At 39.4% G+C, this 19,951-nt stretch overlaps 1 protein-coding gene, 1 long non-coding RNA gene and 2 other non-coding genes across 9 annotated transcripts in view; 1 reads left to right on the forward strand and 3 right to left on the reverse strand.

Annotated features, from left to right (window-relative positions):
- EPB41L4A (erythrocyte membrane protein band 4.1 like 4A) overlaps positions 1 to 3,312 on the forward strand; it is a 125,256-nt gene extending 121,944 nt beyond the window's left edge. For all 6 annotated transcript variants that reach the window (XM_042448165.1, XM_042448168.1, XM_042448167.1 and 3 more), the window contains one exon: positions 960 to 3,312. In XM_042448165.1, the coding sequence (XP_042304099.1) occupies positions 960 to 1,088 (129 nt within the window). In that variant the 3' untranslated portion in view covers positions 1,089 to 3,312. The remainder of the gene's footprint in view (positions 1 to 959) is intronic.
- An 85-nt stretch (positions 3,313 to 3,397) lies between these two features.
- LOC121920890 lies at positions 3,398 to 8,360 on the reverse strand. The gene is made up of 4 exons (XR_006101789.1): positions 8,298 to 8,360; positions 5,473 to 5,527; positions 4,375 to 4,438; positions 3,398 to 4,267 (listed from the first exon to the last, which is right to left on the reverse strand). It is a non-coding gene; the product is annotated as an uncharacterized LOC121920890 (long non-coding RNA).
- LOC121924562 lies at positions 5,259 to 5,386 on the reverse strand. Its single transcript, XR_006102666.1, has one exon. It is a non-coding gene; the product is annotated as a small nucleolar RNA SNORA13 (small nucleolar RNA).
- On the reverse strand, positions 7,886 to 8,018 carry LOC121924563. Its single transcript, XR_006102667.1, has one exon. It is a non-coding gene; the product is annotated as a small nucleolar RNA SNORA13 (small nucleolar RNA).
- Positions 8,361 to 19,951: the final 11,591 nt, after the last annotated feature.

Consider the following 19,951-nt stretch of genomic DNA (forward strand, 5'->3'; position numbering starts at 1 on the left):
AGACAACAGATTGTTAATATAAAGGCTGTAAACCTAAATTATTTCTATTAGCAAAAAATGGTTTTACACTAGTTGTCACATTATGTACTTCAAACACAGCAGTGAAGCTTCATACCTTGTGAACACAGTATAGGGACAGGATTAACCATTTCCTTACCACAAAATGTGGTTGAAATCTCCACTTATTATTTTAACCTTGGAAGCACCATATGGAGCTTCTGCTGCTACAAAGTGGGGAGAGGCAACTGTTGCAGGGATGAAAATAGTTAATACTGTACCTTGAAATGTGCAGTCTTCTAGCATTTTAAATGAGGTACTTAGCATCATATCTAGTTCAACTCTCTAAGGGATTTACTGTTGAATAAATACACATAGGATCAGACTCTTATTATACAATGAATTAATTAAACCTTTGTATTTCCTTTTATGGTTATCATGGAAGGAGGTGTCTCTCTCTTTCATGCAGTAACCTTCCTTGTAAAAATTCATCTTCCTCCTGGGCCTGCCTGACATAGCTATTTAGTGGCATATGAGTGGAAGACAGCCAGTGTCTTGACTACATTCAAACATCTTCTGATATCTTCATCTTTGTATATCCAGTTGTAGGAACCTAATAGACCACTAGACCACTCTTCAGCTACCCCTGCCCCTCTAAATGACTGTGTTGCACCAGGGCACAGGAAGAAAGTGAATTCTTCATGAAGGGAGAGGGGGACGGGGAAGAGATTTATCTGGTAGAAGTTAACATTGCCCCAGAAGAAACAGCTTTTTTGTTCAATCTCAGCTAGCATGTCCATTGTGTAGATCATGTATTAGTTTAAAGTGCTTCCTGTTTTTTAAATAACATATTTTGCGTTGGTATTAATTCCTTTGCAAGTCTGAGACTAGAATAGTGAAAACAGTCTAATTACTTTTCAGTTATAATTTAAAATACTTATCTATGCATTTGTTTTCTTCAGCGGTGCAGTGGATCTAAAGACAGCTTGATAGAAGAAAAAGCACAAACATCAACCAGCAAGCTGGATGGAAAACACAGTACCAAGACAATAAAAATTGTTCAAGTGTCACGGCTAAAGATAGAGAGTTGATTACTGCAGCAAAGGACTGAGTGGATGCTGCTCCTTGAATGTGCAAACAAAAAGGTTCAACTGCAGTAGCTGAAAAGATGGGACTGGATACAAGCCTAAAGAAAAGCAGGCATTCACACTATGAAATACTCTTCCAAGACTAGTTTTGTTAACGAGGTTATTCTGAGATGACTGGCTTTTTGAACAAATAAAGCTACTCACAAGACTTATTAAAATGGTTTCATGTGCAGTAGCCATCAACTATTCCCGTTCCAGAACTGATGACAGCCAATTGTGGAAACCCTGGGTGAGGTAGTTATTTGATACCACAAATGGCAATCAGAAAAGTAATTGCCAGATGTGCTGTGAGCACATGGATAGGATATCTTTATACACAACATTCTGTAGACTTTACTGGATATGGAAAATGACTTCCTTTTAGATTTTGTCTTTTAAAAGTTTCAATGAGCCATTGTAGCTGCAGTTGATGCTTTTCCATATAGTCATAATTGCCAAAGCTCTTAGGATGTTTGCCACAGCTGTAGGTCTATGAGCATCAAATTATAATATAGAACATAGGCCTGTTACAGACTGCCAAAAGAGTCTCTTTGGAGGTATGCTATTTAAATGATGCATGGGTCCTAAGAGTCTGGAGGTCACACCAAAGCCACACTCCATTCCTAAGCACTGGAGTGCAGCTTTGGTGCAGCTTCCAGATTCTTAGGATGCATGCATCATTTAAACAGCATACCTCCAGAGACCCGAAGCAGCTTTATTTTGGCAGTCTGTAACAGGCCATAGAACGTGTTTGTGTTCAAAAGTTGAAGGAGTATGGGCAATATTCTTAAAACTTTCTTAAGTAGTGGTCCCTATATTGGTGTGATTGATCTTCTAAAGATGCATCATGGAATGCATGTGAATTACCAGCACACACATGCCCTATACCTGAATGTATCAGCTGCTGGGAAATGACTGGGCCAAACTACTGAAGGCTCAGAGGCTGGTGGGGGGAGGACACACCACAATGAACATTCTTCCCTAAGCTTCTGCAAAACAGATTTGAGAGAAAACTGGAGAGCACACATTGTTACACTTGTTGAGGTTAAATGACAGAACAGGAAGTGATACAAATGAAACCTACATTACAGTTCTATTTCAAACCTGCAATTCATTTATATGTCCAATTTTTAAAAAAGATATCCTACTATTCATACCTTGCCAGGAATCTCTCTTGAACACAGGATAGTTCAGATTTGGATTGTCACAATAAAGTAAGACAAAAATCACTAGACTGTCTGCAAAGAGACATAACAAATGTAGCTGTACCCTTCCAGTTGTCCATCCTTGCTCTCTGAGTATATCATCTTTGCATACCTTCCAAGTCATTTCCAACTTACAGCGACCCTGAGGTAAATTTATCATGGGGGTTTCTTAATTTATTGAAAAATAGTTGATGGATACAATGGGCACTGATGTGGCTTTGCCTTTCTCCTAGTGAAAGGAAAAAAAGCACTTAGGAATTGCATTGTTTTCAATTATTTATTCCAAATATAAGTAAATTTTGTGGAAGAAATGACATGCATTATTTTTGTTATAACCATTAGTCTCAGGCATAGCAATGGAATTGCAGTCTGATAACAGCTGGAAAGCTGTGTCCCAACTGGGAATCACATTCTCACTCTGATCTTTTTTATTCCCATTTATCCTATATCACCTCATACAATTTCACTTAAAGGTGGGCTGAGCATTGACATGAATCTACAGGTTGATTATCTCTGGGCTGCAGCACACCAAACATGGTATATAAACATATCCAGTTTGCTGAGGAAATGAAGTATTCCTTTGCCAGATTATCCATACTCAAAGAATTTGTTCCACTTATTTAAATTCAGTAAATACCAGCACCTGCAGAGACTCATGAAGTATCTGAACTAATGAATCTGAGCATCCAATACTTCTCAATTAATTACCCAGAGATGCAAAACAAACTTGGTGAAAGATCACACTTTCTCAGTGGGCAAGGAGCACTCATGCACCCACCTCTGCTGCTGACCCATCAGTGCAACAAGTGAATTTGTGAAGAGACAAATGTATTTCAATATCAAAGTTTCAACAAGTCTGAAACACATCTTAATATTTTGTTTTGAATAGCTTATCCCTGTCAAAAAATCACTAAATAACAGTGTAACAAACAACACTCCTTCACGTTATGGCAGTCCTATGGGGGTTTTCTTTTCTCACCCTGCTGCCAACTAATTCATGTAACAACCCCCCTTTTATTGTGGCAGGTTCACAGTATTATGTAATATAGCAGCATGGACCAGCTTTTAGATAAAACAAAAATATGAACTTTATTCAACAAAAGGTTTGAACAGATATTTCTTGAACTAATTGATATTAAACAACTGTTAGTTCAGGCACGTGTTACTTCTTACTGGTTACTATGTTGCCACAGTTCAACTTGCTACAGAGTATTTCTATGACCAGCTGTTAAGGACACTGCCTACTTTCCTAAGTTTAAACACTACACTATTGCCTCGCAGGCTTACTATAATCCTTCTTTTAATTACAGTCTCTAACTGGTTAAAAGTCCCTCTAGACTATAACCAAGTTCCCCTCTGGAACTGACTCTTCCCCTAACTGTCTCCTCAACTCAACCACCGCCTCAACCCTCAGGATTCTAAAAACCCATCTTCATCTCTCAACATTCTAAACTCAACTGCCAAACGGAATCTTCAAATTCCTAAGCCAGCACCTGATTGGCTTAGGGCCCCTGGCTTCTGATTGGCTGGTTTGTAGTCAGCTCATCACAAACAGTGATTAGAAAGCTGTTCATGTGATTTTAGACATATTATTGTGAAAACCAAAGACATTTCATGATTTTCCAAGTCCCTCAAAATGTGCCAACTTCTGTTGTGCTTTCAGTTAGCTGCCACTTTCTAATTACTGAAACTGTATTTTACCTGAACCTCCCCAATGATCACCAGTATGAAAAAATCTTTTTAAAGAACTCCTCATTCTCAGATGATTTTTCTCTTAGCAATTCAGCTTGCAGTTTTAAGATGCAATCCCAGCATTCAACTGCAACACAGGCTTCATGAGTAGTAACTGTTGTGGTCTTGTAGAACAATGCTTCTGTTAACAGCCTATCTGGAAAAACTGGTCCTTTGCCTTTTGCACTCCAAGTCCACTCATTTTAACTGCACAGAAGGAGAAAAGAAAGTTAAAGTCAATTCAACTTTCATCTGTCAAAGGTTGGGCTACCCATCCATCTTGTCACCAAGAGCTGCCATCCGCATTTACTTACCCACTTCAGTCAGTTCCAAGTTATCTCTTTTGCTGTGCTGTGTCTTGAGTCAACATCTGGCAAGCTGGGCAAACCAATGGAAAAGATAGTTAGAAACCATGTAGCTGTAACTTTTCCTGTTTCCACAACTTTTTGGCCTATGTACACAGAAGAATTAAAGCTAGGACCACCCCAAACCACTGTGCTTTTCAGGGGATACCAGATCCAGCCATGTGAATCTGGCTAAGTTCTCTAACATGTTCTCTAAGCCAGGGTAGGAAATGTGCAGCTTTCCATATAGTGTCGAATTACAACCTCCAGCATTTCTCATCATTGGCTATGCTGGGTAGGTCTGACCAAATTTCAGTCCAACAACATCTGGAGAGACATACACCCCCCACTGCACACCAGACATTCAGACACTGACCCTGATCTACCATGAGCCCCCTAGAACACCAATTTTGAGGCTTGATGGGAGCCGTGGCATAAAAATACCCTTCCTTTAAAAGGAAGATGTGGTTAAGCTACCTCTTAACTTTTAAAAAACTAACTTGATGTGGATGTTGTGCCTCTGCCTTTCCTTAAAAATGGAATTTCCAGAGTCAAGATGGACACAGCTCCAAAAATATAGGGGACCATTTAATAATGTACAAGTGGATGTCCCAGAAAATGAGAACAAGTAATGACTATGCCACCTATAGTATAGTCCTAAATGTGGCTTATGAAATGTGAGGTCTGGAATTTGGTTTCTGTACTACAACTGAACTATTCTCAATCCTTCAACAAAAGAATTCATGCCTGGAAACTTCCCACAAGCTTTGATTTTAGTAATGTAACCTGTGGTAAGGGCAGGGGAATTGTTTTGTTGCTGCTAATATTTAACAGTTGGTAATCTAATCCTTCTATTATGTTCTAGCTGAAATGCAGAGAAGGTGCATGTCCCACTCTAAAACACATGCCAGCTAGAGTTAATATATGCCTTTTCTGACACCACATTCACTGTAGGCAATAATGAATGGGCAACACAAAGGCAAAGTACACACTATAATGTGAATCAATCAATACAGATCTTTATTTCTTGAACAGTTGAAGGGAGCAAACTATTGGTAGGTTCCATACCTATATTGAAGTATAAGTATCTGTCACCCAAACATGAAGGTGGACTTGCCTATGCCTGAAAAAAGTAATAATGATATTATAAATGTTATTTTAATATGAACAAATAATTTAGTATATACAATAATATACTCTACAGAATTTATTCCTGGAAGCAGTATCTTCACAAATGTGGTTTTAATAAACCTAAAGATATCTAATTAATGCAACAAACATGCTTAGTGTTCACTAATGGAACTTGATGAAAAGCACAAAAAATAAGCTTAGAATCGTATCAAATACAGTATGTTCCACATAAGCAGAATTTATGAGTGCTTAACCCAGCCCCCAGCAAATTCAGAGACTAACCTGGGCTAAGAAAAAGGGTGGGTGTAGGTTTCTAAACCTCACTCCCCATTTGACTGAACTGCACCACAGCTCCTGTGCATTCACATGAAGGCAAATGTTTTAAGTACTCACTTCACCTGCCCACATGTTCAATTCAGCTCAAGTTCCCCTGATCTAGGATGTTTTTAACAAAACACAGTTGTAGGAATGGGACTGTATGACTTTTGTGTACAAGTTTTCAACTCGGCTGTGTAGGTTAAGATTAAGAAATGAGTATTAAGTGAATTATCAAAGTCCAATAAACAGGAGCTGTATGTGTGGTGCATAGAACACCCGGCTGACCAATCAGAGGACAGCTGAGGACCAGCCAATAGAAGGTGGGCTGGGCCTTTTGAAAATCCCGTGCTGATAGAGGGGAGCGTCAGTTGGGGAACTATTGAGTCTGAGTGAGGAGATAAAAGTTAACAGAAAAACTGCATGTTTTTAAAGAAAAATTTAAAAACCAGGATGAAGTAATTGATGAAAAAGTAGCTAATCTGGAGTCTGAAAACCAGATGTTACAAGGTCTTATGGAAGGAAAAACAGAAGAAATTATTACTAAAAAGGCAAGTTTAGATAATAAAGAAAAGACTGTTTCAGAGCTGGAATATATAATTTCTGATACGAAACATTAATCAAAAAGTGCTAATGAAACCCTACATCAATATAAAAAAGATATTCACAACCTTCAGGGTTTGCTAGATGGGACAAATGAGAGGTTTATTCAAAAGGAGAGAGAGAGAGAGGGGCTGTAATACAAGAAAATAATAAGTTGCAAGAACAACTATATGATTTTGAACAAGTAAATCAGATTCTGCATCAAAAAGCCAATAAAGGTCAAAATGAGCTTGAAAACATGAAGTCAAAAACTGAAGATCTGTACACAGAGTGCCAGACTAGAAAATATGCTAAACTCTTAAGACAGAGAAGTTAAAACTCTTTTGAAAAAATGTCATAAAGCCAACACACAAACAAAAGGATTAGAGACCATGTTTTACCATGTAAAAACAAATACAATACTCTCCGACTTGAAGAGTGATGTTATGTATAATATTCATAAACTATAATGTTGATAAACGGGTAAGTATAACATTAACTGGGATTTCACTGACACACATAACCAGTTGGTTATGTGTCAATGAATCTGTTAAAGGAGGAAGGTGTGTGGCGCATAGAACACCCGGCTGACCAATCAGAGGGCAGCAGACCAGCCAATAGAAGGTGGGCTGGGCCTTTTGAAAATCCCATGCTGATAGAGGGGAGAGTCAGTTGGGATTTGGCAGTTGGGGAACTGTTGAGTCCGAGTGAGGACTGAGTTCTGAGAGGTCCAGAGGGAACAGTCAGTTAGGGCTAGGTTTCAGACCAAGAAGGGTCTGTTATGTCCAGTGAGGGGCAGTAATAGAGTCTGAAATTGAGAGATTCTTTATTATCCTGCAGTATACAATAGCTTTGGTGGCTGAGTTAGTCGGCGAAAGGAAAAACTTTGCTGGCTCGAAGAGACACATCCTGCTAGGAGCATAGGCAGGAACAAGACTGAGGCCCAGGGGAGCTAGCTCCTCCCTATATAGGGGCCGGTCTTTGTTCTACTGTCCCTGCCTACAGGAGCAAATTGGGAGGAGCTAACCCAGAATACAGGAAGTTAGGACCCTGACTGCTGGGAAACAGTTGGCTCCTAAGAAATCTAAGCCACTACTAAGTCTAAGAATAAAAGAATGAAAATGTAACTAAGTAACACAAGGAAAAATTATAACAACAACTTCATATCATTGATACTTTATACAATTCTATTTTAAAATAAACTTTTGTTATTGTTTCAAGAAACACGTGGCCTGACTTCTGAAACACAAAACACACTACTGAACTTGAGAAGTCAAAAGTGGGTTGTCACATAATTTGGTGGCAGCAGTGGGATCAAAATTCCCAAGTGCCTGCCATCATAGGAGTGGATTACGGTGTGGAGTACATTACAGTATGCTGCTGTGAAGCTTCAAAGAAACTGTTAAAAAGGTCCACACAAGACTTTACAAAAAGGAACACAGTCACTGCCTGGTAATGTCCCCCACAGCAATTCCTATAGGAACAATTCCTAGAGGAGGAAGATGATGCAAAGGGGAAGCTTGCTTTATGCCTTTTCTGACACCACATTCATTAGTCACCAAGATGAATGGGTAGAACTGAAGGCAAGAGGAAAATGCAAAGAATGGGACAAAGACATGCATCTACATCATATTGTCTATCAAGAGGTCAGGGGAAAAAGTTCCAGGCCATTTTTGGTATGATGTATTGCGTTTTCATTTGAAAGTTGATTCCCTGGTTTGGGGGAAAAGGCAGAATATAAAGCAGTTAGGCAAGAAGGAAGACTATTTACATACCAGAGAAAACCTCACATTTGCTGGGGTTAGGGGCACAGGTCCCCTGTGAATGTGGAAAAAATGCAAATAACAAAACCACAATGTTTTTACCTGAGAGCACACCTCTCTAGGAATCTCTAGGTCTGCCAGACATTGACCACAGAATTGCGCTGGAGGAGATACAAACGCCCAGTGGAGTGTTCTCTCTAGGTCCTTCGGTGTGACTTTTGGTTAAAGTTGACCACAGAGTTGCACTGGAGTACCTAGATATTCCTAGAGAGAACATATTAAAATCAGTGAACAATCAAATCCGCAAATGTGAAGGGACGAGTGTATTTCTTTCAACCTAAACAATCATATCCCTAAATTATATTACAACTCTCTTAACTCCATTCCTTTCACCTCACTCTTGAGGCCCTTTTCCCATTGGTCATGTACCCCCACCTCTTTTCTTTGTTTCTTGTTTGGGCAGCAAAGAAAATACATTAAATAAGCCCTGAGCTCATGGGAATCTCTGCCCCATCTTCCCCACTGGAGGGCGATGGGCCATTCTTAGGATAAAGCATAGTTCATCAAGCATTGCCCAGGCCGGGAACCCAGGCAAACCTCATGGTTTGTGCTATCAGCCAAGTGTGGCCCGGGCGCCCCTTGACGATGTCAGCAGGGGTGCTCTGCAGACACAAGGCCTCTCAGTGTCCCCCATTTCCTTACAAAGGGATCTTGCAGCACCTTGGAGACTTAACTGAAAGAAAGGAGCTGGGAGCATAAGCATGCCTAGACATGCCTCATTACTGCACTGCCCTCTTATAGCGTTGCTATTCTACTTCAACTGTTCTGGCTGCCTCCTGTTGCATTCTGGGGTTTGTAGTTCAGTGAGGCCTAAGAGCTGTCTGGCTGAATATTCTAAATGCCCCCTCCTTAAACTGCAAATCCCAGAATGCAGTTAAAGTGGAATAGCAACTCTATGTGTGGTTTGGTAATCTGCTTACTCAAATGCACAGAATGAACCGGTGCAGGTGAAGTAACCTAGGCTGCATTTGCACTGTGTTAACAATCCGGTTTGACACCACTTGGCACTGCCATGGCTCAAGGCTATGAAATTCTGGGAATTCTAGTGTTGAGACATTTTAGGCTCCTCTGTCAGAGAACTATAGTGCCCTAGCAAACTACAGTTCCCAAGATGCCACGGTACAGAGCTGCAACAGCTCAAGTGGTGCCAAAAGGATCGTTTGTCTCCAGTGCAGATGCAGCCCTAGTCTACAAAAGCTCCTGCTGAGGAAGGCAAAAAAGGTCTTTTGCACAGGTAAGTCTCCAAGGTGCCACAAGACCCCTTTGCAAGACCAAGGGATTAACATGGCTACAGTCTCTTTGCGTGTAAAAAGGACCCAACCGTTTGGTCACTAAGGTCCAAAACATACTGCAGAAACAATCTAGTTTGAGACTGCTTTAACTGTCCAGGCGCTTAGAGAATTGTGGGAACTGTAGTTTGTTGTATCACCAGAGCTCTCCGACAGAGAAGGCCAAATGTCTCACAACACTTCCCAGGATTCCCTAGCATTGAGCAAGGCCAGTTAAAGCGATCTCAAACTGGACTATTTCTGCAGTCTGTTTCGGCCACCAAAAGGCTGCGTCCGCACTGCATCAATAATCCACTCTGACACTGCTGTAACTCCCATGGAATCCTGGGATCTGTAGTCTCCCTGCTGCTGTGGCACCGGAAGCTCTCCGACAGAGAAAGCTAAGCACCCCCACAACGCTACAAATCCCAGAATCCCATGGCACTCAGCCATGGCAGCTAAAGCGGTGTCAAACTGGGTTATTCCTCCAGTGGAAATGCAGTCTAAACACACAACCAGAGACTGAGGAGTAAATAATAATAATAATAATTTAAGTGGATTATTTTAACTGCTTTTGAAGTGCTTTTTTAATATACACACAATATATATATATATATATATATATATATATATATATATATAATCTGGACAAGGCACGAAGGTGCCACGAGGCTCCATATTATTTTTACTTAATCTGTATCCCACATTTCTCCCAAACTTACAACATATATATCTATATCTATATCTATATCTAAAATTTTTATCCTGCCTTTCTCCCAAATTGGGCCCTAAGTCGGCTTACAAATATATATTATATTACTTTATGCATTACATTTTTATCCCGCCTTTCTCCCAGGTTGAGACCCAAGGCGGCTTACAACACACACAATTATATTTATTTATTTGTTATATTTTTACAACACACACACACACATAAATAACCTGCCTTGGGTCCCAAGTTGTGAGAAAGGCCTTGTGTCCAGATCCCTGGGGCCTCAACCTTTCATGGTCTTTGCCTGAAGCTGCCCTCCCCGAAAGCCTCTGCCCAAAGGAACGGATTATGCCCCCAGAGTGCCTCCCCGGACGCCTCGCTTTCGCTAGCAACCGACTGAAGTGGCCATTATGCGCCCCTTCATAGGGTCTGGCAGCGCTTTAGCGAGGCTTCCGCAGCCCCGCTCCGCAATAAGCAGACACACCTGGCCTCCTTCCAGGAGAAAGCGCTGCTCCCTCGCCTCCGCTCCAGTCCTCGCTGCTGGCGAACTCAGGTTGATTGGCCGCCATTCTGTCCTCCCTCCTCCGCGCCAGAAACGAAAAGACCGCCCGCCTCCGCCGTGGGCTCCTTATATACTCCTCTCGGGACAAACCATTGTGAGCTGAGTGGGGGACACCTTCCCCCAGACCGTACCATTCGCTTCAAGGCGTAGAGTGAACAGACTCAAGGTCTCTTGTCTGAGAAGGGGGAATACACCGAACGCGGAACGCGGCCAAAGCCCACTCGCTTGGCCTTTCCATGAAGAAGAAAAGAATTTGGAGCGCACCAAAAATCGCCCCTCCCCTTCTGCTCTCAACGGTCGCGGAGCCATAGAGCTATAATGGTAGAGCGCACCTGAAGGAAATGGAGTGAGAAGGGAATAAAGAAGGGAGAATGAAAGCTGTTGCAAAATGTCCTCCCCTTTCCTAATAATAATAATAATAATAATAATAATAATAACAACAACAATAATAATAATAATAATAATTTTATGATCAATATATTATAATTTAATATATATATATATACTATATATTATATAATTTATACTACATTATAATCTTATATAATATTTACTGCATTATTATACATATATATTATATATTATATAAGATTATAATGTAGTGTATATTATATATTATATATATTATATTATAATATATTGATAATTAAATTTTATATGCATTATATATATTATATAATATATAGTACATTATTACCTATTATATATTATAATAATATATACTACATTGTAATATATAATATATGCAACAGTATTATATTTTCATATATTATTATTATTATATATCATAATAATACATACTACATTATAATATAATATAATACATTATTATATATTATCATATTATATTATATATTATTACATATTATTAGCAAAATAACATATTCATAATATAATCAATATTATTAAGTATTAATATATCAATAGTAACATATAATTAATAATTATATGACTAATAATTATAATAATAGCTTATTATTATTATTATCCCACTTTTCCCCTCAAAATTGAGACTCAAAGCAGATTACAATTTAAAACCACAGTGCAATTGAAAACATACAAAAGTGACAATTAAAACAGAATTAAGCTATTACAACTTTCAAACAGAACACTGGCTAAAAAAAATAGAATACAATTTAAAAAAGGTGAAAGCACTTAGAAAACATACACTTTAAAAGAGTGCAACACCCCCAGGATGTTCTTTAAAAACTTTGTGTTTCAAAAGACTGTCTGAAGAATAATAATAATAATAATAATAATAATAATAATAATAATAATAATATTTTAAGATTGTAAGCCTGAAGCCTGAGGGCAGGGAACTGTCTAATTAAAAATAATAATTGTAAGCCGCTCTGATAGCCTTTAGGGCTGAAGGGTGGGGTATAGATACCATAAATAAAATAATAATACATAAATAATAAATAATAATAGTCTTTAGCTTGCCATTGGAAAGACAACAAGGGTCCCAAACACACTGCAGAAATAATCCCGTTTGAGACCACTTTTACTGCCCTGGCTCAATGCTAGAGAATCCTGGCAACTATAGTTTTGTGAGACATCTAGCCTTCAGAGAGTTCAGGTGCCACAATAAATTACAATTCCCAGGATTCTCTAGCACTGAGCCAGAGCAATTAAAGCGGTGTCAAACTGGATTATTTCTACATGTGTTTTGGACCAAAGTGGTGGTGGCTTTCTGGCCTTCCTGGAGAGGGGGTTCCAGAATCTGGGGGCCTTTTTATGCTGAAAAAGACTTAACACGGCTTCCCTTTTGAAAATTAGAATAACGCTGTATTAGTGTAAACTTGCAATATTTCCTAGGCCTTAATCATAAACCATTTCTCTTTCAAAATATTTTTGTACTTATAAGGTGGGGCATAACTATTCATACTTTTTATGTCCCTATTGCTGAATAAGCATGTAAATATAAGTGAAAAGGGAGTATAAGGAGACTCCTGCTAACATATTCAGACTTGAGTATTGCCTAGTCGCATTCCCATTTACAAATAAATCACTTTGCGATCCGAATCAATGGATCAGTTCAGCAGCAGAGTGTGGTTCACACCACATTTGCCCCAATCGCATTTTCTTGCTGCAAAATAAAATAAAACAACCCACTTATGGTTCACATTGATGAATGAATCAATTCAAAATGGACCCGCTCCAGCCGGCCAAAGGGCAAATTTAAATCGATTCCAATCCGCATCTGGTTCACACTTGCATGGAATCAATTTATCCAAAAAGACACAGATTCAGTTCAAGTGCAAACCATGACAATTTAAACCGGTTCAAACTGATTTGTGATCCGGTTTAAATGGTATTGGGAATGAGGCCATAATTATCTTGGCTAAAGCAGCAACTTATTTGATTCTTCCGTACATGCTAACACTTATCATATCTTCTGAAACACCATGGCATATAATTAACATTTCCTTTTCAAAACTTCTCACAAATTGCTTCTTAATGTGGTCAGATCTAGGAGGGCCCTGTACTTTGACTGTGATTAATTCAAAAACATCTCAAACCAAGTAGCTCTGATCTCATAATTGTAGACCGGTGGCTTTCTCCTCCAAAGTGATAGACTTACAGAGTGTCCTAATTACAGGTACAGAATTCACCACTAACTATTGGAAGCTAAACAAATGAACAGTCTAACATTTGAAAATAGTCATTAAGAAGACAGACCTGGGTGTAGGCTCCAAAAATTAAATACAAGTCCAAACTCATGTTCAAACCTCAGTGAAATTCAGTTCCCAAACTGAATATTCTTTCTATCTTTCTTCATAATGATAACGTATCATGTTCATCATAGTTGTATTAGTGAATACTAGTTTGCCCATAACCACAAAAAAAAAAACTATATTGTTGTGATTATTATCAAGAAAGTGGCCACCATGGGAGCCCCTATGATTTTAATGTTAAACCAATGAGTCCCAAAGTGGGCAGTATGCCTCCTCCGGAGGTGGTGGAAAGACCTAGGGGGTGGTGGTGAGGTGGAAAGGGGGCAGCAGGGGAGTGATGAGGGGGAAAGGTGGTGGCAAAAGGTCTTTCATTCAAACTACTGGTGTGCAAGTAGCAGTGGTCTTTGGGGCCATGGTGGGGATGAGAGTTGCATGAAACTTTTTTTGAGGATCCCTTTCAGCGTTGCCAATTTCCAGTGAATTCCCCGGAATCCAGGGAATTTAATTAATTTCTTTCCAGGGAATATTGGGGAATTCCAGGGATTTTGGATTTTGGTAAAACATGAAGCTGATTGCTTGATGTGATGGTGTCTCTTGCTCTTCACCTCCCCATAGAAGCCCACTCCCTTAGCTGCATCTCTCCCTAGTAGTGATGGTTGGGAACCTCTCACGTGGCTTGGGTGCAGGATATCACTTCTGTGGCTTGGAGTGGTGCCATTTTGGGACAGACTGACTCCTGAAGCAGAATCCCTGGATTCCTCCTGCCCACCATCATTCATGAAGCTGGAGGCTGCTGTCTCCCATTCTATCAACATTCAACATTCTATCAATAGTCTTCTGCTTTGGGAGTTAAGAGGAGGAAGAATCCCTGGATTCCTTCTCCACTCAACTTCCAAAGCTGGAGGCTTTTGTGTGTCACCTGGTGTGGGCTGCACCAACCATGCCCCCTTGTGACACCTTTGCTGCAAGGGTGGCACAGGTGAGAGGCTTCTCAGTCACTAGTCAGCCAGCCACTTGGTTGCTGCTCCCACAATGACCGGGTGGCAAAGGGAGCAGTGACTGAAATTGGTTATTTTGAATGTTCAGTAGAACAGTAGACCTAATATAAAGAAATATGTGTTGGGTGGGTGGGGGGCACAAGGGTTGTAATCTAAGAGGAAAGGAGGAGGTAGCCCAAAAAAGTTTGGGCACCACTGTGTTAAACTGATACTCTGGTATTCAAATCCTTATGCTTCCCCAAATGTAATTACACTCTCTCAGCCTCAGAAGAAGGCTGAACAAATCTTGCCAAGAAAACCCTTCACCTTAGGGTTGCCATAAGGGGGAAATAACAATAAAATGACTTAAAAGGGCATCTGATAACTTTTAGTGGGATAATTAGCAAAATTATTTGACAGAAACATTCTGTGATCTTGAGGATCTTGAAAGGAACTGATTTGCCAGGTTAATGAATTTACAGAACAACTCCCACATTTAAAGTACCACATTCTTTTTCTTATGAAAATATATGTCAGGATGTATCAGAGTAGCCCCCCCCCCCCAAGTTTTTGGTTCTTTTGAACTGAATCTAAGGTAATTTACTACATCCATAAATGTGGATGACAACTTACCAGTGCATCTAAATGATTCTTCTAATCGTATGTGAAATAAATAAATACTCAGAATATTGCATACTATACTGTCAGACAATTATCAAGTTCCATCAGTCAGTAACTGTTATCTGAGCCATCTCCTGCCCATTTAATGACTAAATGAGCATCCTTGAAATATCCTTGGTAACTGACATCAACTTATTTAAGTCATGCAGTGCTCTAAATCTCTTTTTCGTATTACATCCACTGTTCCAGAATCAGAGTATCTCAGTCTAGTATCCCTGAACTGTCATACCTCCCATATTTATCAGTGTTGGAATATGTATGGCATCTCCATGCCCCTAGTCACATTAAGTGATACTATTTTGTCAATATTATCTCCCTTTCCTTGCACATCTCATTTTACTCCACTTACCTCTACGATCAGTCCTATATTCTCTATAGGTACATGTACTCCTCAGCATCAGGTGCCTCCTGCTGTTGCTGCAGGGCTTCTATTGAAGCATTACCCAAGTGAGGAAGCCCACTTTAATCACTGGGTCTATGATATCACAAAGAACTAGGCACATGAGTAACCATGGTAGCATGAGCCTTAGGGGTTGGCTGAGCTCCTGTGATGTCAACAATCCTTAAGAATCAAAGGTGTCATCATTTTGACCATGGCATTGTGGTATAATGTGCAGAAACAACACAGTAAAAAAGGAAGAAAAAAAGGTTTAGAAAAGAGAGAACATCACAATTGCACAACTTAGCCTTTGACTCAAAGAAAGGAGACTACCCCTTTTTCCTTTTTAAAGCATAACTATTTTAATTCTGATGCATGCAATAATTCCTTCATGAAGCTTATCCCTGGCAATCACCATAAATATTGTCTTTTAAATAGTTACATGTTATTTATATATTAATAATAACCTTCAATTCTCATTTTCCCCAAATCTTTCTTGATCCAAAGGAGGTTTAAGTCCAGTATTGCCTCAAACATACCTTCTTTTATGTCCCTTCTTCCTGCTCTTACTTTGTACATTATTTTTTCCTGAAAGAGCTATGAACCATATACTATTTAACCACTTTTGCATTGAGAGATTTTCTAATGTTTTCCATGCTTTAGCTATTTCTAGCTTTGCAGAGCTAGCTTTCTATTAGGCAAGTTTTCATCTTCACTTTCGAATAGAGAAATTAATAATAGTGCCACTCTAAAGTGGATTTTTTTGGCCCAACATTTGAGTTACTCATCCTAATATGTCCTCCCAGCATCTACATATTTTTGGACAAGTTAGCCATATATGATACCAGTCACCTATTTGGCCACAACATCTCCAACATGGCTTTGGTCTAATCTGCACTGCAGAAACAGTGCAGTTTGACACCACTTTAACTGCCATGGCTTAATGCTATGGAATTCTGGGATTTGTAGTTTTGTGACATATTTACCCTTCTCTGTCAGAGAGCTCTGGTGCCACAACAAACTATAAATCCCATGATTCCATAGCATTTAGCTTCACAGTTAAAGTAGATTCAAACTGCATTATTTATTAGACCTTTGTTCATTATTGATCTTAAGGAGATTGCTTGGTATGATTATGAGAATGATGGGGGCTGGTTATGGGAGGGTGGGGGGATTGAATTGTTATTTGTTATATGTAATGCGAGTTGTTGTATAAATGTTGTATGTGTTTATATTGTTTGCTTAATAAAATAATAAAAAAAGAAGAAGAAGAAGGAGATTGCTTGGATAGTAATGCTATTTATGAATAATTTTACTGCATTTTCTCTGATCTGGACAGATATTGGTTTATAGGGTGATGTTTTCCAAAATGACTCCTATTTTTTTCTTTATATTTACCTCCAAATCTGACTTCAAACAAGTCTCATCCTTTTAGATTTACCAAATTTTGCCTCTTGTGTTATTTGAAATAGTTTTGAACCTTTTGGCCCCATTCAGACTGGCACACTTGTGCTGGAGGGAACTGGGTGCAATCAGGTGCCCTCCTCTCAAATGCCTCCGGAAGCAAGTGCCGACTATGAAATACCTTAATTGGGGTGTTTAACCCTGGAATGCCATTGCAGCACTTTACCCGGTTTAAAAGGAAGAGTCCTCTGTTGTCAATCAAATTAGTTCTGCTTTCTTAAAGGTGATGTTTCTTGCAGCCATTGGCTAAGCGGATGGGGGCTTCCCCCTTCCTTTAAAAAAAAAAAAACTGGCACAATTAGTGTCAATTTGCCAAATTGAAAGGGAAACATTTGTAACACTGGCATTGTAGCATTTGCATTTTAAACAAATTATTCCAGGAGCAAGAGGAAATGAAAGGGAAATGTAGCGCAGACATTCTAATTGTAGCATCCGTGTATAACACAAATAATAATAATATTAATATTAATAATAAAGGCTCTTATAAGGTGCTGTTCCAGGAGCAAGAGGAAATGAATGTAGCACAAACACACACGCATTCTATGTCACCCAAAAAATCATGCGCACAGACTATCAAAAATAAAAAATACAAAAATAAAAAGAGAGAGAGGCTCCTTCATCTTGGCTCCGCAGCCCAATTTCCCTTGGCAATCTTCCTCCTCCTTCTCCTCCTCCTGATGCTGCCCTCCAAGGCCCCCTTCTCTCCCCAGGCTCCTGCCTTCTCCTCCTCCTCCTCCTCCCGATGCTGCTCTCCACGGCCCCCTTCTCTCCCTTGGATCCTTCCTCCTCCTCCTCCTCCTGCTCCAATGAAGGGGAGGGAATGCTCGCCCTCTGCCCTCCCTCTGACCTAAATCCTTCCCCTGAACTTGATCCAATCATTACCGGGGGCAAGTTCATATTTGCGGAACCCAGGTTTTTTCAAAAGAGACGGCTTTTAACTCGATTGCAAATGACCTGCGCTAAGGGGCATTTGTCACGAAATGCTTGTGCATGCCTCGAAATAGATTGTGACTGATTTGGGGCCAATATGAACTTCACATGCAAGAATCGATACCTGATCTGGGTTAAAATGTAGTCTGAATGGCGCCTTTGTTTTTGTTTATGCTGTCATTACAATTTGTTTCAAATAGAGTTAAAGCTCTCGGCAATGGGGGTCTGTTCTATTTAATTTTGTCTGAAAGGAATTTATTTACATTACAGTGGTACCTCGGGATACGAATTACCCAGCTTACGAATTTTTCGGGATACGAATAAATCCCATAGGGATTTATTGTTTCGGGTTACGAACGTTTTTTCGGGTTACGAAAAAACGCCGGCGCTATTTTCAATGGAGCCGCGGCAGAGCCGCGGCTTTTTTTCCCATTAGCGCCTATGGCAATTCGGCTTACGAAGGTTTTTCGGGTTACGAAATTAGCCGCGGAACGAATTAATTTCGTAACCCGAGGGAGCACTGTACTTGCAACCATGATGAATATATTGGTTTAAGTTTGTTTTAAGTTGTTCTCATTCTAGGTTTACCATTCAGATATAAGTTATTTGTTTTATATATTCCTTTCTCTTTCCATCCCTTAAACTGTTCTCTCTCTCTTTTTTTAAAAGTATATTCTTTAAAAAAAAGACAGAGGAGTGATGGAGGTGGGGCTATTTTTTAGAAACGATATCTGAATCATGCACAGTATTGAACATGCCCTCTGTAAACAGGTTTGCTATTTTGCCTTGTAGGTTTTTTTATTATTTTAGCTGAAAATATATCTGCTTCATAATGTTTTGATAACATGTTTCTTTCTATTGGGAGTCATGCAATTGAATTATCAGCTTGTACAAATTTAATCATTTGGACCAAGTGGAAAGTATCATATTGTAGTTCTAAATTTACTAGGATTTACTAGAGTTAGACTGCCTTATGATGTGTGAATATATTTGGGACTATTTATGAACCTTAAAAATTCCCCCTCCTTGCTATAAATTTCTCTCATTATTATTATTATTATTATTATTATTATTATTATTATTATTAGCCATTTTGTAAACTTTCTTTTTTAAGAGACATTTTTTGCCCAAGTCATTGTTATATATGGTGTGACATTTTGAGGCTAGGGTGATGTGAGCTCCTACAAATAACAACACATACAGAATACCTCCATTTGGTGTCTGGTGAGAATTGGCATGACCAGATTACACCAGTGGTTACCTATACAGCTCTGGGCCCAATTTGGTGTGCTGGCTTTGATCAGACATTGCATGTCTGAGGTAAGTGTACAGAAGCTGTCTCCTATTTTAAAAGCTATTTCAAGGTTGCTTTTTGAAGTGAAAAATCTCTCTGTTTGCATGTGTACATTAGCCAACTTTTTAATAGTCCTGTACATGATTTTCATAATGATCAAACATTTGCATATTATGTAAATAGGGCGGTCTGGATTTGGGCAGCTAGAATATGACAACACGAAAAGGAGACGGGGGGGGGGGGGGGCCTCCTGTTACTGGAGAGTGGTGGGGAGGAAAGGCTAAATGAACATTGATGTGGAGGCAGAGAAAGACCAAAGGGGAAAAGAGCAGTGGAGAACAGAATAAAAATAGCACTGAGGTGAAAGGGTTTTCTAACCCCTGGAAAACTGATACAGGTTGAATCAGTACAAAGACAGAGGTGAGGTCAGAGAAAGAAGAATAGGGTGGGGACACAAAATAGAACAGGACAATGAGGGAGGGATAGCAGATTTCTAACCTATGGGATCCTGAGTACTTTAGAACTGAGTACAGCCTTTGGTTACAATCTGAAACTTTCAGTCATGCATGGATCATTTTCAGATGCTAGAAATCAAGAACCAGTTGAGATCTTTCTGATTTGTATAGTTCAGGGTTGTTGTTTTTTTGAGAAACCACTAGGTGGCTCCAAAAGTCTAATCATTTTTAGGAAAAGCAAAGAAAAGATTGACCATTTTTAAGGCAACTTCGCATACACCATATTTTCCTGATGT

Source organism: Sceloporus undulatus, chromosome 2 (assembly GCF_019175285.1).
Source record: "Sceloporus undulatus isolate JIND9_A2432 ecotype Alabama chromosome 2, SceUnd_v1.1, whole genome shotgun sequence".
Classification (NCBI taxonomy): domain Eukaryota; kingdom Metazoa; phylum Chordata; class Lepidosauria; order Squamata; family Phrynosomatidae; genus Sceloporus; species Sceloporus undulatus.